Source organism: Quercus lobata, chromosome 2 (genome assembly GCF_001633185.2).
Source record: "Quercus lobata isolate SW786 chromosome 2, ValleyOak3.0 Primary Assembly, whole genome shotgun sequence".
Classification (NCBI taxonomy): domain Eukaryota; kingdom Viridiplantae; phylum Streptophyta; class Magnoliopsida; order Fagales; family Fagaceae; genus Quercus; species Quercus lobata.
This window is the reverse complement of record NC_044905.1, coordinates 49,599,701-49,614,120: the sequence shown is the minus strand read 5'-3', so window position 1 is coordinate 49,614,120 and position 14,420 is coordinate 49,599,701. Positions and strand designations below refer to the sequence as shown.

At 36.9% G+C, this 14,420-nt stretch overlaps 1 protein-coding gene across 1 annotated transcript; it reads left to right on the top strand.

Moving 5' to 3' along the window:
* The first annotated feature begins 6,195 nt into the window (after positions 1-6,195).
* Positions 6,196-6,955, top strand: LOC115965692 (zinc finger BED domain-containing protein RICESLEEPER 2-like). Its single transcript, XM_031084984.1, has 2 exons — positions 6,196-6,455; positions 6,637-6,955. The coding sequence occupies exons 1-2, from the start codon at positions 6,196-6,198 to the stop codon at positions 6,953-6,955; spliced, it is 579 nt and encodes a 192-aa protein (XP_030940844.1).
* Positions 6,956-14,420: the final 7,465 nt, after the last annotated feature.

Here is a 14,420-nt window from a genome sequence, read left to right as displayed (position 1 = left end):
TCAAAGCTTATATTAGATTTTGGTTTTTTACCAATTTCATCTCTTATCAAATTTTTCTTAAACCTATCCAAATATTCTTTCTGGAGTTCAGGGTTTTGAATTTGATTTATTAGTTGAATTATTAATTTTTCATCTTCTTCACTCTTGGTGAGAGCATTAATAACATTGCAACAAGAATCTCTACAACCAATTTTAATATTAGGAGAATCAGAAGAATCATCAGCAGATTGATAGCAAGAATCAGATGAAGAAGAAAAATCATCTTCCAAAGAATCAGACGAGTTGTTTGATTCAAGGATTCTAAATAATTCTTCTTGCACATTATCATCAATGTTTAACATGTTGAACTTGTTTTTCAATTTACCAGGTTTTTCTTTACAGTCTTTACTAAAGTGTCCAGGTTTACCACAGTTAAAACATTTACCTTTACTTGATCTCTGTTTAACAAGTTTTTTAGAAACATTTTTCTTCTTAGCATAGAAATCATTAGGTTTAGCAAGGTTATTTCTGTATTTATATTTTTTATGGCTTTTATCATGTTTTTTACCTTTTTGCCTAGAAGGAGCAATAGGAGGCAAACCATATTGTTCACAGAAATTTCCCATTTCATATTTAGCTTTTCTTTTATTTTTTAATTGGTGTTTTAGCAATTTTTCATCATTACACATATTGATACCAAGTTTTTTAATAGTACTGAAAATATCACCATAGATTAAATTATCATAATCAATGGAATCATTTTTACCCATTAATTCTTGTTTTACCTCATGAGCAAAGATAGGAGGCAGACCGTCAATAAACTTTTCTTTCCAATAAGACTTATGACAATCTTTACAGAGCATTACTCTTGAAGTAAAAACATCTTGATACCATCTGTAATCAAACATAGTTGGACAACTCAAATTATTCAAATAATCAGAAATACGAGATGAAATATTGGATGGAGTACCAACAAAATGTTTGAGAATAGTATAGATCAATGTATTAACACCATCAGGAATACCACGACCAATACTTTCATCAAAAATAGGCAAACCTTCATCATTCTTTTTAACAGCATGTTTAATAGACTCTCTAGATTCTTCAGTGATGTATGAGTCCCACCATCCACGAAGAGTACCAGAAAAACCAGTAACAAGTAGATTAACAATTTCAGGTTGATCAAGATCATGGTTATTTTGATAAGCAATACCAACCATAGACATGTGACTCATTTTATTAATAATTTCTTGTTCAGACAAACCATCAATATTCCATTCATAAAGCTTATCAGCAGAGACAGAAAACTGTGTTTGAAAAGATCTCTCTTCAAACTGCATATCAGGAGGAGTAGGTTTTGAATACTAGTTTTTAGTAAAAGACATGGATTTGGAGTTCCCAACAAATCTTTTAATTTCTGGAAAATCATCATCAAAGATTCTTTTTGCAGAAACAGAAGAAACAGTATCCGAATCTGTATTTTCTTCAGGAACAATTTCTTTTTTGGAAATAGTTCGAGCAGCTAAAGTAGAAGTACCCTCAGTTTTAACCTTTAAATCAGAAAGCATTTTTTCAAAAATTTCAAGAGTCTTGGACTGAGAAGTTTTAAACACAACTTTTTCTCTTTAACTGGGTAAATCAATCAAAGGTTTCTCAGTTTTAACAGAAACAGATTTTTCAAAAACAGGTTTTTCAGAAACAAGTTTTTCAACAATTTTTTCTTCAATACAGTCAAGCTGTTGACCAATAATATGCAAAGATTGATTAGTAAAATTGTTTTGTTCAATAAGACTAATAATAGGAGTTTGATCATCAGCAATTTTGAAAGGAGAGGCCTTCACTTCCTCTTTTGTCACTTCATCTTTCTTGGTAGTTATCAAAATTGAGTCAAGAGGAGGATGACTAGACCTAATAATGGTTTTATCAATTTTAACAAAATTTGATTTCTTTATCACATTTAAATGTTGTTTTGAAACCTCATCTTCTGAAACATAATGGTTTTCAAGAAAATCAAAGAACAAAATATGTTTTTTCAATTGATTCATCTTTTCCAACCAGTTTCTTTTAACACGGTCTTTTTCAGACTGAGCAAAATTATTTTGGAAATATTTTCTTTTGGTCATGTTTTTTGCGAGCATAAACTCATTGTACAGAGAATCCCAATCAATTTCAAAATCATCATTTAAAACAGTCAAAACTCTTAATTGATTTTGGTAAACAGGAGGATTTTCAATAGGAGAATCAAAATCAGATGGAGTAACAGAAACAATGTCTTCCTCATCTTCATTAGCAGTTCTACTAAATGGAGAGGAAGTTTCAGGTTTAGTAGAATAGTAAACAGAGCTAACTTGAGATTTATCACTTGAAATACCTTTTAGCTTTAAATCAGATTTTTCCAAATTCTTTTTCAAAAATTCATTGATCTCAAGATCTCTTTTTGAAAGACTTTCAGATCCAGCAAACGAATGTCTTCCTTCGTTGATCTTTAAAGGTGGATTATTTTGAAAACTTATTTTAACAGTACCATCAAGATATTGTTGAATATGGGTGAGATCAAGCTCATCAAAAATGGGTTTAGCAGGAGGGGTTTCTTGTTCTGACACCCAATCATTAGGAAGTTTAACATCTTGCCATTGAATCATTTTTGGAACTTGAATTTTAGCATCAGGAGTTGAACATTGAATTAACATGGTTTTACCCGAAGGTTCTCTAGGAATCATATCACAAGGATTCATTTGAGTACCCATCAGTTTATAATAAATGCGGTAGATCAAAGCAAAAGGCTTACTACCCTCTTCCATGTGATAACCAGATGAAGCAATATTCAATGTCAAAGCTTTAACAATATTAGGATCATCCAAAGTAAGAGTAAGATCAGGATAACAGTTAAAATAAACAGGACCATCATACATAGAAGCAGTGATCATACCAAGAATGCTATCTTTAAAAATCTTAAATCTAGCATCTCTTAAACACATGAGAACAGAAGCATTAATACCCTTTCGGGTAAGTGGTTTAATAGCAACTTGAACCATACCAATATGCAAATAACTGAATTTTTTAGGAGCAAGGAAGTCATTAATATTCTTTTTAGTGAACAAACAACATTTTTCATGAACTATCGAAATAGAGAAAATTTGTTCAACAGTTCTAGCTTTGTAAGCAGAATGAAAAGTACTTTCAACAAAACTAGTTTTATAAATAGTTTTAGTGTATATATATATATATATATATATATATATATACACTGTACAAAGAAAGGATCCACCAACCCATTGTCTCATGGCTCACGGGCCGTGGATCGCATATGGGCCATACCATTGGCCCAACCCATATTGTTCAGCCCAAGAATAACCCGGGAACTATTATAATCTCGGGGTCCAATGGTGCTCAAAACCTGTCTCTAACGTATCTCGATAATGCCTTATGAGAGATCGCCTGCCAAGCACTATCCGGCGTCTGTCGCGAGTTCCAAAACTGACATACCTGTTCCTAAAGTGGGGCCACCTTTTTGTCAAGAATAATCACAAAGGGACCCCACTTGCACGGAAAGCCAATTGATGCAATCATGACAAACCCACTAAGTAAGCCACTAAATAAAGGAAAAGACGAAGGAAAGGAGGTTAGACATTTTCTGAGTAGGATATCAGAAAGAGAAAGAGCTTACTAGGGAATCACTAGAGAATAGGGATGGCAATTTTTGCCTGACCCGTGGGTACCCGGCCCGGCCCGGCCCGATCCTAATGGGCCGGGTTTTACCCAGTCCGATTAGGAATAGGGTCGGGTCCAGGTTTATCAAAAAAACCCGAGACCCGACCCGAAACCCGGCCCGTTTAAAACCCAGTACCCTAAATTACAAAAATACCCTATATATATATATATATATATAAACCTATAATCTAACCCTAAATCCCTAATACAGTAATCCCTTCCCTCATTTCAATTTTCTTTAGCCTCCCTCACTCCGACCGACACACCCTCTCACTCACTCCGATCGATACTCCCTCTCCCTCAGCTCATCTCCATCAAGTTTGTGCTCTCACCAGTCACCATCTTCTTCTTTCATTTTCCTTTTTTTTTTTTTTTTGGTTGTAATGTTGTTGTTGTTGTTGACTGATAGGTCTGACACTCCCTCTCCCTCAGCTCATCTCCATCAAGTTTGTGCTCTCACCAGTCACCGTCTTCTTCTTTCATTTTCCTTCTTTTTTTTTCCTTTTTTTTTGTTGTTGTTGTAATGTTGTTATTGTTGTTGACCGACAGGTCCGACACACCCTCTCCCTCAGCTCATCTCCATCAAGTTTGTGCTCTCACCAGTCATCGTCTTCTTCTTTCATTTTCCTTTTTTTTTTTTTTTTTTTTTTTGTAATGTTGTTGTATTGTTGTTGACCGACAGCTCATTTTGCTGTTTTCTGATCTCCATCAGTTTTGTGCTTTCACCGTCTTCTCTTTCATTTTCCTTTTTTTTTTTTTGGTTGTAATGTTTTGTTGTTGTTGTTGTTGTTGACCGACACTCCCTCTCCCTCAACTCATTTTGCTCTGTTCTGATATCCATCAGGTTTGTGCTCTCACTGTCTTCTTCTTTCATTTTCCTTTTTTTTTTTCTTTTTTTTCTTTTTTGTTGTTGTTGTTGTTGTTTCTGCTTTCTGGGTCTCTTATTTTATGTATGTATGTTACTTGTTACTTGTTACTAAGCTTGTTTGGTTTTAACTAGTATGTCCTGTTACTTGTTACTAAGCTTTTGATTAAAATATGTATAAAAAAAAAATTGACTGGGTTTTGTAGAATGCTGGGTTTTTGTTTAATTGTGATTGTTTTAAAATTTTAATTTCAGAAGTTGAAGCTGTAACACATCCCAATTGATACTTGGCAATAGCAACCAGTGGAGGATTGAATCAACAAAGAACTGGGGTAATTTTCTTGTACAGTATTTTAGTCTTTTAGATGTAAGAAAAAGGGTTGTAAAAATACTTTCAGAAATAGCTGAAAACTTGAACTAGTACTCAACAAAGTTGAAGCGACCCTGCTAACATTTTATAGCATAGGAAGATAAAATGTAATTATTAGAGGAATTCTGGCTTTTTAGCAATCTAATAATGTGTAAACTTAGCAGAATTTAATGAATGAAGATTCGTGATACATATATTATGTTCAGAGCACATCTAAAGGATAACTGCTTTACTATTGACTAGACTTAAGTTGCCTTATTTATATTGCTACTCCAACTACATGCTGATGGAGGCACTATTACAAGGTCAACAACTCTGTTTTTTTTTAAATCCTGATGTCAGCTGCCTGTTACCATTGAAGTCTTAAGGCTTTTCTGTGTAACACTTGAGAGACATGTAGTAATGCTAGAAACTGAATATTAAACATGGAACAGAGTATATAATACCTATTTCTTAATGCATATACCTATTTGATCATTATGCTTGTTTTATGTGATAACTTTGAGGTCTTCTTCATTTCTGCATAGTTTGTTTAATGGAAGAGATTGTTTGTTTTTTGTGTTTGTTGGGAATGCAGATCCTAAAACGGAGATGGAAGACACAAACACAAACACAAAAAAAATCTGGTTCTTCCTCGCCAAGTGGCTCTCCCTTGAGAACCGGACGTTGTCCCTTGCCGACTATGCGGTCTCCTTCGCCATTTTCACGATCACCCTCGCCATTATCGCCTGGCAACTCACCCTCAAGATAACCATTAAACAACGAGTAAGTGTTTGAATTTGTAGTTAATCATGTTTAATTATGATTGCGTTGATAGAATTTGTGAATCTGTGTAATTATAAATTTGTGCCTATTAATCAATGAGTATGTGTAATAATAAATTTGTGATAATTTGTTTTGATTCTAACTCCCAAACTTTTGAACCAATTAGGAATCCGAAATCCCCGACGGTGGACTTAATGGGAGAAGACTTAGAGATAGAGGAACAGAAGGGACAGAGGGAGAGCAACAGCCTACAAATGAGGACTTGGATACAAGTAGAAAAAGAAAGACTACCTCAGATGTTTGATGTCACTTTACAAGGAAGAAAGTTGATGGAAAAGTTAAAGCCCAATGTCATCATTGTAACAAACTTTACTTGGGTGAGTCTAGCCAAGGTACAACTCATTTGCGTAATCATTTAACAAGATGTCCACAGATGAAATTTAAAGATATAAGGGATATGTGACAACAAGTCTTAATTAAACAACCAAATAAGGTGGATGGAACCATGAGTTTGAATACTTACCAATTTGATCAAGTTAGAGTGAGGAATAAGCTTGCTCGTATGGTCATCCTACATGAATATCCCCTTTCAATGGTTGACCATATTGGGTTTAAAGAATTTGTGGTTAATCTTCAACCTATGTTTAAACTTGTCACAAGAAATACTTTGAAGAGTGGCATTCTTAAAATCTATGATAATGAGAGGGAGAAAGCTTTAAAGATGACGGACAAGAATGGAAGTAGGATGGCAATTACAACTGATATGTGAACTTCAAGTAACAAAAAGAGAGGGTTTATGGTCATTACCGCTCATTTTATTGATCATACTTGGACGTTGCAAAGCCAGGTTCTAAGGTAATTTTTTTATCTATAAATTGAATGTTAAAGACTTTACATTTAGAATGTTTATTGAGTTATGTTATAATTATTCATATTATTTTTCTAGATTTGTTTATGTTCCTTCTCCACACAAGAAAGATGTCCTTGCTAAAGTCCTTGTTGATTGTTTTTTAGAATGGAACATTAATAGGAAGTTGTCCACAATAACTGTTGATAATTGTAATACTAATGATGTCATGATAAGACTTCTTTTGAATAAGCTTGATACTAGTTCTCTTATGTTGGGTAGGTCTATGTTGCATATGAGGTGTGCTGCACATATTTTGAATTTGATTGTTCAAGATGTGTTGTCTCTTATTGGTGATGGTATTGAAAAGATTCGTGATAGTGTGATTTATTGGACTGGATCACCAAAAAGGAGGTAGAAATTCGAAGAAAATGCACGTCAATTGCGTGTTCAATGCACCAAAGAGTTAGTCTTAAATTGTAAAACTCATTGGAATTCAACTTACTTAATGCTTTCTACTGCATTGATTTATAAAGATGTTTTCTCACGTTTGGCTAAACGTGAAATATCTTATACTTGTTTATCATATGATTATGATTGGGAGTTAGCCAAAGATATTTGTGGGAGGTTGGAGTTGTTTCATAGTGAGACTGAGTTTTTCTCTGGTCGTAAGTACCCCACAACTAATATGTATTTTAATTTGGTGTGTGAGTTGAAAATTGCATTGAATGAATGAAGTGTGTCTTCAAATGAGATGATAAGTACGATGGCAGAAAGCATGCTTGCTAAATTTAATTCTTATTGGGCTAATGTTAGTGTTATTATGGCTATTGCTGCTATCTTAGATCCAAGATATAGATGAAGTTATTAGAATTTTATTATCCTAACATTTATGGTGATAATTCTGATTTGGAGATTGAAAAAATTAAGAATCTTTGTTATGATTTGCTTGATAAGTATGGAGATATAAATGAGTCATCTATAGATAATGAAGGAAGTTCTCACATTCCTGTAAGTACTTCAAGCCCTGTGGCACAAATGAAATTTAGGTTGAGTGGGGCAATGTCATCTTTTGATTTGTTTGTGAATAATAGTTCAAGTAGTTCAAAGAAACATGAGAGTGCTAGAATGGAATTTGATCATTTCATTGATGAGGGAGTGTTGAAGAGGAGTGAAGATTTTGATTTTGGGATGGTGGAAAAGTAATGGTCTCAAGTATCCTACTTTACAAAGGATTACAAGAGATATTTTAGTCATTCCTGTCACAACTGTTGCTTCAAAATCGGCCTTTAGTACTAGTGGGAGACTTTTAAGTCCACACCGTAGTAGGCTACATCCCAAGACCATAGAGGCAATGATGTGTGCTCAGAATTGGTTATGGAGTGAAATCAACGATTAGTAATTGTCTAATTTCTATTTATAAAATCAAAATTGTATTTTTATATTTGCTAGTTACAATTTGATGAAGTTTATTCTATTCTTTAATTCATTGTTGTTGTAGGTTCTTCAATTATGTCTGGAGATTATACACTTCAATCAATTCTTGATGATGGGGAGCCTAATGAAGAGGATGGGAGTTGTGTCACAATTGTGGATGATTAGACATTTTGTATTAATTTAGTAGCCTTTTCAATTTCTTAAACTTGTTGGACTAATTTGTTGGTTTGTAATTATTCTAAGCCTTTTTAGCCTTTTTAATTTGTTGGTTTGTGGAGGATAAGACATTTTGTAATTTCTTAGCCTTTTTAATTTCTTAGACTTGTGGGATTTGTTTTGTAACTTTTTATTTTTTTAATTTCTTGAACTTGTTGGACTTGTGATACTTAGTTCTTGGACTTATTGGATTTATTTTATTTTTATGTTTAGTTGGTGATTTTAGTTATGATTTATTGATTTATAGATGTATAATTAATAGGTGATTTATTTATTTATGATTAACCTATAATTTGGATTGATTTGGCTGCATATGCCAAAAATCTTAATACAAAAAATGCCAAAAATCTTAATGGGCTTGAATTGGCTGCCCAATAATGCCTTGAATGGGCTTGAATCTGGCAAAAAAATCTTAATGGGTTTAAAGTAAATAAAAAAATTGGTTGGGCCAGATTTGGGCCTAAGCGGTTAAACGGGGCCCGCGGGGCGGGTCTGGGCCCCGGGAAAAAAAACCCGATTAATAATCGGGCCGGGTCCGAGTCGCGGGTCTTGGCCCGCAGGTCCGGTCCGAGTATGTAAAAACCCGGCTCGAACTCGGCCCGTTGCCATCCCTACTAGAGAATCATCAACAAGGTAGAAGAATTACATTTCAAGGAACTTCCCATTGTAGGATATCCATAACCCATACAACAATAAATAGATTGTGAGCATAGCCTGGTAAGCGGCCCATTAACCGAGTTGTACAAGCCATAATTGGCACCGTCTGTGAGAATCTCCTACTCAGCTGAAGGACTAAGTGAAATATACTACCTTTGAACATAGGAGACTGGCATTCGACAAGTTCTATGGGTAGTCATTTTAGGGGCTCATCTCAGGGCTTAAGAAGGCATGAAAGAGAGCAGAAAAGGGACTTTGATCACATGCACAAAAAGCAAGCAGTAAGGCTAGATTTGAGGGAAGGTTTTTGGCAGGGGTATAGATCAGCATCTTACATCCCCAAGCAAGTGATCCTTGAAGGGAGGGATTAAGAGCTGGAGCGCCTACGCAGGCAGGTCAAAGAGTTAGAGTTAGAAGTATGGGAAGATTTCGAATAAGGAGTCGTGATGGATCTCCTGATAATTTTGACAACACGAAAGAAAGCAGGAAAGAGTCCTCTCACCAATGTAGTTTGCGTCGATCAAGAGAAAGATTGAGTGTAATCATCGAACGACACTTGGACTTGCCCAACCGACATGGGCGTCACAACACTGCAATGGACACGATGAGTCGGGCATTATAGAGAGCCACTCGATTACCATTTTCTGACAAAATTGAGCGTACTCAAATGCTGAGGCATTTTAACCGCCCACCGTTCATCTCATATGATGGTAAGGCGGACCCTATCGAACATGTCAACCATTACATCCAGATGATGTCGCTTTATAGTTAGAATGATGCACTCATATGCAAGGTATTTCCTTCTAGTCTCAGACCTACAACTCTAAGGTGGTTTAATAGGTTAAAGAAGGGGTTAATCCATAGCTTCGGGGAGCTGATTCAGGATTTTAAGGCTCAATTCATTACTTGCAGTGGAGTACTCCAGCCCATTGATGCATTACTGTCCATGAAGATGAAGGCGGGAGAAACTCTTCGAAATTATGCCAACCGATATTAGGAGCTGTATAATGAAATTGAAGGAGGTAATGAGAAGGTGATGCCAGTACTTTTAGGTTAGGACCTCCCCAAGATTCTGAGCTAAGAGATTCCTTAACCATGCGACCTCCCCAAGATTCTGAGCTAAGAGATTCCTTAACCATGTGACCCCCCAAAAGTATGCATCAACTTATAAAGCAAATTGAAGTGCACAAAAGGCTGGAAGATGACTGACAGCAAAGTAAGGGTAAGGCTCCTACTACTTCACATTATGCAAAGGATTCATGGCCCAAGGGTTTTCAACCGAGACCGAGGAGAGAAATAAGAATTCAAGAGCCTAATACTCAAACTGGGGAGATCAATGTAACATTCAAAGAACCTGTTCATAAGATTTTGGAATGGATAAAAAAATGAATCATATTTTCGATGGCTAAGTAAGATGGGGGGGTGACCCAGCAAGGAGAAATTAGAATTTATATTGTATATATCACCGAGAAAAGGGGCACACAACCGAGTAGTGTAGGGTATTCAGGGATCATTTGGAACAGCTGGTGAAATCTGGGCATTCGAAGGAGTTCATAGCTGCACCAAAAGGTAGTATAGTAGGGCAGACCTCAAGGAACCAATGGAACATGCTCCCACAACCATTGGGGGTTATAAAGGTTATACATGCGGGTTCAATTGGCACGAATTTAAGCCGACGTAAGGGCATCCTGAGTGTGACTTTGATAAAGGATGCCAAGGATAATGATCAACTAGGAAAGAGGCCGAAATTAAGCAGGGAGTTAATTGAATTCAGAGATGAAGATTTGGAAGGAGCGACCTAACCTTGGTTTGACCACAATCACCGACTAAGTGGAAACCTTATTGACTGATTCAAGGATGGAAATCTCGACCACCAATGAGGTAGAGGTATTAAAATAAACTAAGACCAAGAGCTTGTCCTCGGTTTGTACAAGACCAAGTCTATATGAACCTCGGAGGGAGTCATTCTCAACAATTCACGTGGGACTCGGATTACACTAACTTAAAGTATGAACAATACTTACATAAAAGAGCATAAGAGGAAGGATAAAAGTAGCATGAGGCCAATAAGCAAAGGAAAGGAAAATTAAAATAGTAGAGTATGAACAAAACAACACAAGATTTCATAAATGAAATGGTGTTTAGTCCACCTAAAGGACTCAATAAGTTTACCTAATACATTAAAACTAAACAAGATACCAAATGAAATAAAAATAAGAAAGCGTCAATAAGTTCTTACATAATTTAAAGAAGAGAAATATATAACAAATAAAAGTGAGAATACATAAAAAAAATAATGTTTTAAGTATTTGGATCTTGGGCATGGTCAAGGGGAGTGATAACAATATCTGCGGTCACTAGGGGCCTTGGATTAGGCAAGGAGGCTGGCAGCTCTTAACCCTCAATGGCATCAAGGGTGGTCGAGTTGTCGAGATCGATTATCACAATGTGAGAATCAATTTCCTCAGCCAACTCTCTCATGCTGGGGCTGTCTTCCTCTTTAATCGAGGCCGAGGTCTAGACACGAGGATAAAGGGGAGGTTCGGGTAGAGGTATCTGCTCAGGATCCCTAAAAGGAGAGTTCTTAGGGAGATGAAGAGCATTCACAGCTGCCATTCACCCCTCCCCGAACCCGTAACGCCAGGATTCAAACATAATAGGCTCGTTGGAATTCTCGACATCAGTAAAGCCCATATTGTAGAACTTTTCCTCTCTTTGCGTCACAGCAACCTTCAGATCATCTATTTCCTTGTCCCTAACCAAGATGACGCTCTCAGCTTGAGTGAGCTTGACCTCTGCTTCAACCAATTAACCCTCCAAGTATGCCACTCTCTTCTTAGCAACCACACGAGCTCTCTCAGCCTCTACAGATCGTCGCTCGCAGCGACTAAGTCGTTAGTTTGCTCCCAAAGTGTAGACTTGGACACCTCCTTTGAGGCCCTGTCCTTATTAGCTTCTTCCACGACACCCTTGAGCCGGCCTTCAAGGATATAGGTCATCTAGGTAGCCTGATAAGACAGTAGGGATAAAAGATGAGAGGTTAAGTCAAAGGGAAAAATGAAAAGAATACATAAATAGATTAAAAAAAATCGAGGTTTACCATGATGGTGTGCCATTTCAACCTGAGGGAGATGGCCTCATCACTGCCTTCCAAGAAGTAATGTAGGTCATCAGATAGTAGAAATGCTTGCCCGAGACTATTTGCAATCCAACTCCCCTACCTTTTGGCCCAATTCCGGATAAAGGAATCAGTTGGAAGAGGGCTATCTCCCAACATAAAGACACTCTACCAACCTTGAGAGGGAGGTGCAGATGAAGAAGTAATATTAAAGCAGACCATCTCGATGGGCTTTAATTCAAGGGATGGATCCCAAGCGATTAAAGGTACGGAAGTCGAGACTGGCATTGGACCAGAGGATGGGTCAATAGGTTTCTTAGTTGGATCAGAGGAATCTCGTGGTCTCTTGCGATTAGAGGAACAGGCGAGGGAGTATGATATTGCTATTGCTATTGTTAGGGAGCTGACCATCCATCGAAAGCTTGGCCCTCAGGAATGAAGCGGTCGGTAGTCATCTTTCTCCTTACAACCATCTTGGAGTCCAATTCTTCAAAGTCTGATTCTTCGGCTACAGGTTCTTCGGCAACTAGCTCTTCAACTAGAATGTGCTCGGCTCTGCCGTGGAATACTCTATCAGTAGAACTGTCCTTGGCAGGGAGCAAAGAAGCCTCTCTTATTCGGTGAGGACCTAGTCTCCGAGCTTTACTAAGAGAAAGGCCTTTTGGAAGGAAAACTGGGAGACAAACGTCGATATAAGAAAGCAGGGGGCTACCAACGGTAAAAGCCTGCCCTGGATCCTAGTAGCTAGTGTATGAAGGAAAGGAGCCGAGGATAAGGTGGGACGCTCTTAGTTAACTGTCATAGTGCACAAATATCTTTAAGCACAGTATAAAGTTTAATTCTCGGGAGTGCACGACATTAAGATCAAGCCTAAAACGTTTAGTAACTGCAGGGCAGAAGAAAATACACTTCATTAGAAAGGATTTTTTTTTTTTTTTTTTTTTTTTAAGTCATAGAGTTGTGCAGTAATATAATGAAATTTAAGGGAAGATCCTCGGGCAAAATTAGGAAAGCAATGCCGAGTAGCACAACCCTACAGTTAAAAAATCAAAAGGAAAGGGAATACTGACCAATGTCTCAAGGTGAGGTTGGGCAAATGTGCTCGCCAGCAAGCTAGTTCCCACTCACTTTGATCCACTCTCCAGCCAAATTCCTGTTGGAGTCGAGGAGGCACGATATTAATCGGAAAACGGTGTCTTGAACATTTAGGTAGTAACCCATCCTTAAGCCACCACAAATAATGTACATGAAATTGATGTCATGGTGGTTGAGTCTTAATTCATACAGGCTATTAAGCCGACTCACACAACTCACCACTCTATAGAAATTCGGTGGAAATTGGTCAGGGCAAAAGCCATGGAAACTAAGTGTTCTAAGCAATAAGGGATCCACAGGAAATCTAACCCCCCCCCCCCCTTTCTAAAATTGCCATTAAAGGAAAGAAATACTACCTGAGGACGCCTATCATTCTCTATGTTTCCTTTAGGGCAAAACTCTATATCTACATTTAAAGGGATATCAAACCTAGCCCTAAAGGTTGCTAAGGCAGCCTCAGTTTTAAGAAGATGTGCAAAATCCATTTGTATGTATAACGAAATTGGATGAAAACTTGAAAAAATAGAACAGGGAGTAGGGGACTTACAATAATGCACTAAGGAGAGCAATCCAGGAAGAAGGGAGGTTACTCAGGATGGTGAGGAAATAGAGATTGAGAGAAGGAAACGAAGTAAGGAAATGAGTAAAGAGGGAGAAGACCCCTATTTATAGAGGGGGAATCTTACGCTCTGTTTGTTTCGCTAGAAAACCTTCTGTAAAGATAGTTTTCCACATTTTTCAGTGTTTGGTAGCACAAAAAAACCTGGTCAATGGAAAACTATTTTTGGTCAACGGAAAACTCTAATAAAAATAAGGCTTATTTTCTATAAGCTGTTTTCCATTTTTTTTTTTTTGGAAAACAATCTTTCTCTCATGCGTTGCAACTCCTATAAATATTATCTTCGTCTATAGCCGTAGGAAACATAATTTTTTGGCACCTTCTCTTACTCATGGTAAGTTTTCTCACTTTTTCTCTCTTCCCTTTGCTTTTTCTTTCCTCACACCCTCATCGTCACTAACTCTGGTCACTCCTCTTCCCATAGATCTCTCTCTTTAACTGTCTCTCTTATCTCTTTTCTCCATGTTTCTCTTCCCCTCTGTAACACAATTCTCTAATTAGATTTTTCTTTACTTCACTGATCGATCAATAGCTCCGACTTGCAAAGGAGAACAAATTTTCAGCGGTAATTATTTCATTCCTCTCTACCAAAATCCCAATTCTTTGCTTTGAATTTCAAGCTTGATTTTCTTTTTTCTCTAAGAAATTTTCGATTTGATGGATTCCAGGCAGAAGTTACTTCTTTTTTGTACATAAAGTGCAAAAAAATAAAATAATAGAAGAAGAAGAAGAAGAAAGAAT

Coding starts and splice junctions, on each gene's coding strand:
- LOC115965692 (XM_031084984.1), top strand. CDS start 6,196: ATGAGTTTGAATACTTACCAATTTGATCAAGTTAGAGTGAGGAATAAG. Junction 6,456..6,636: donor ATGGCAATTACAACTGATAT/GTGAACTTCAAG, acceptor TTATTTTTCTAG/ATTTGTTTATGTTCCTTCTC.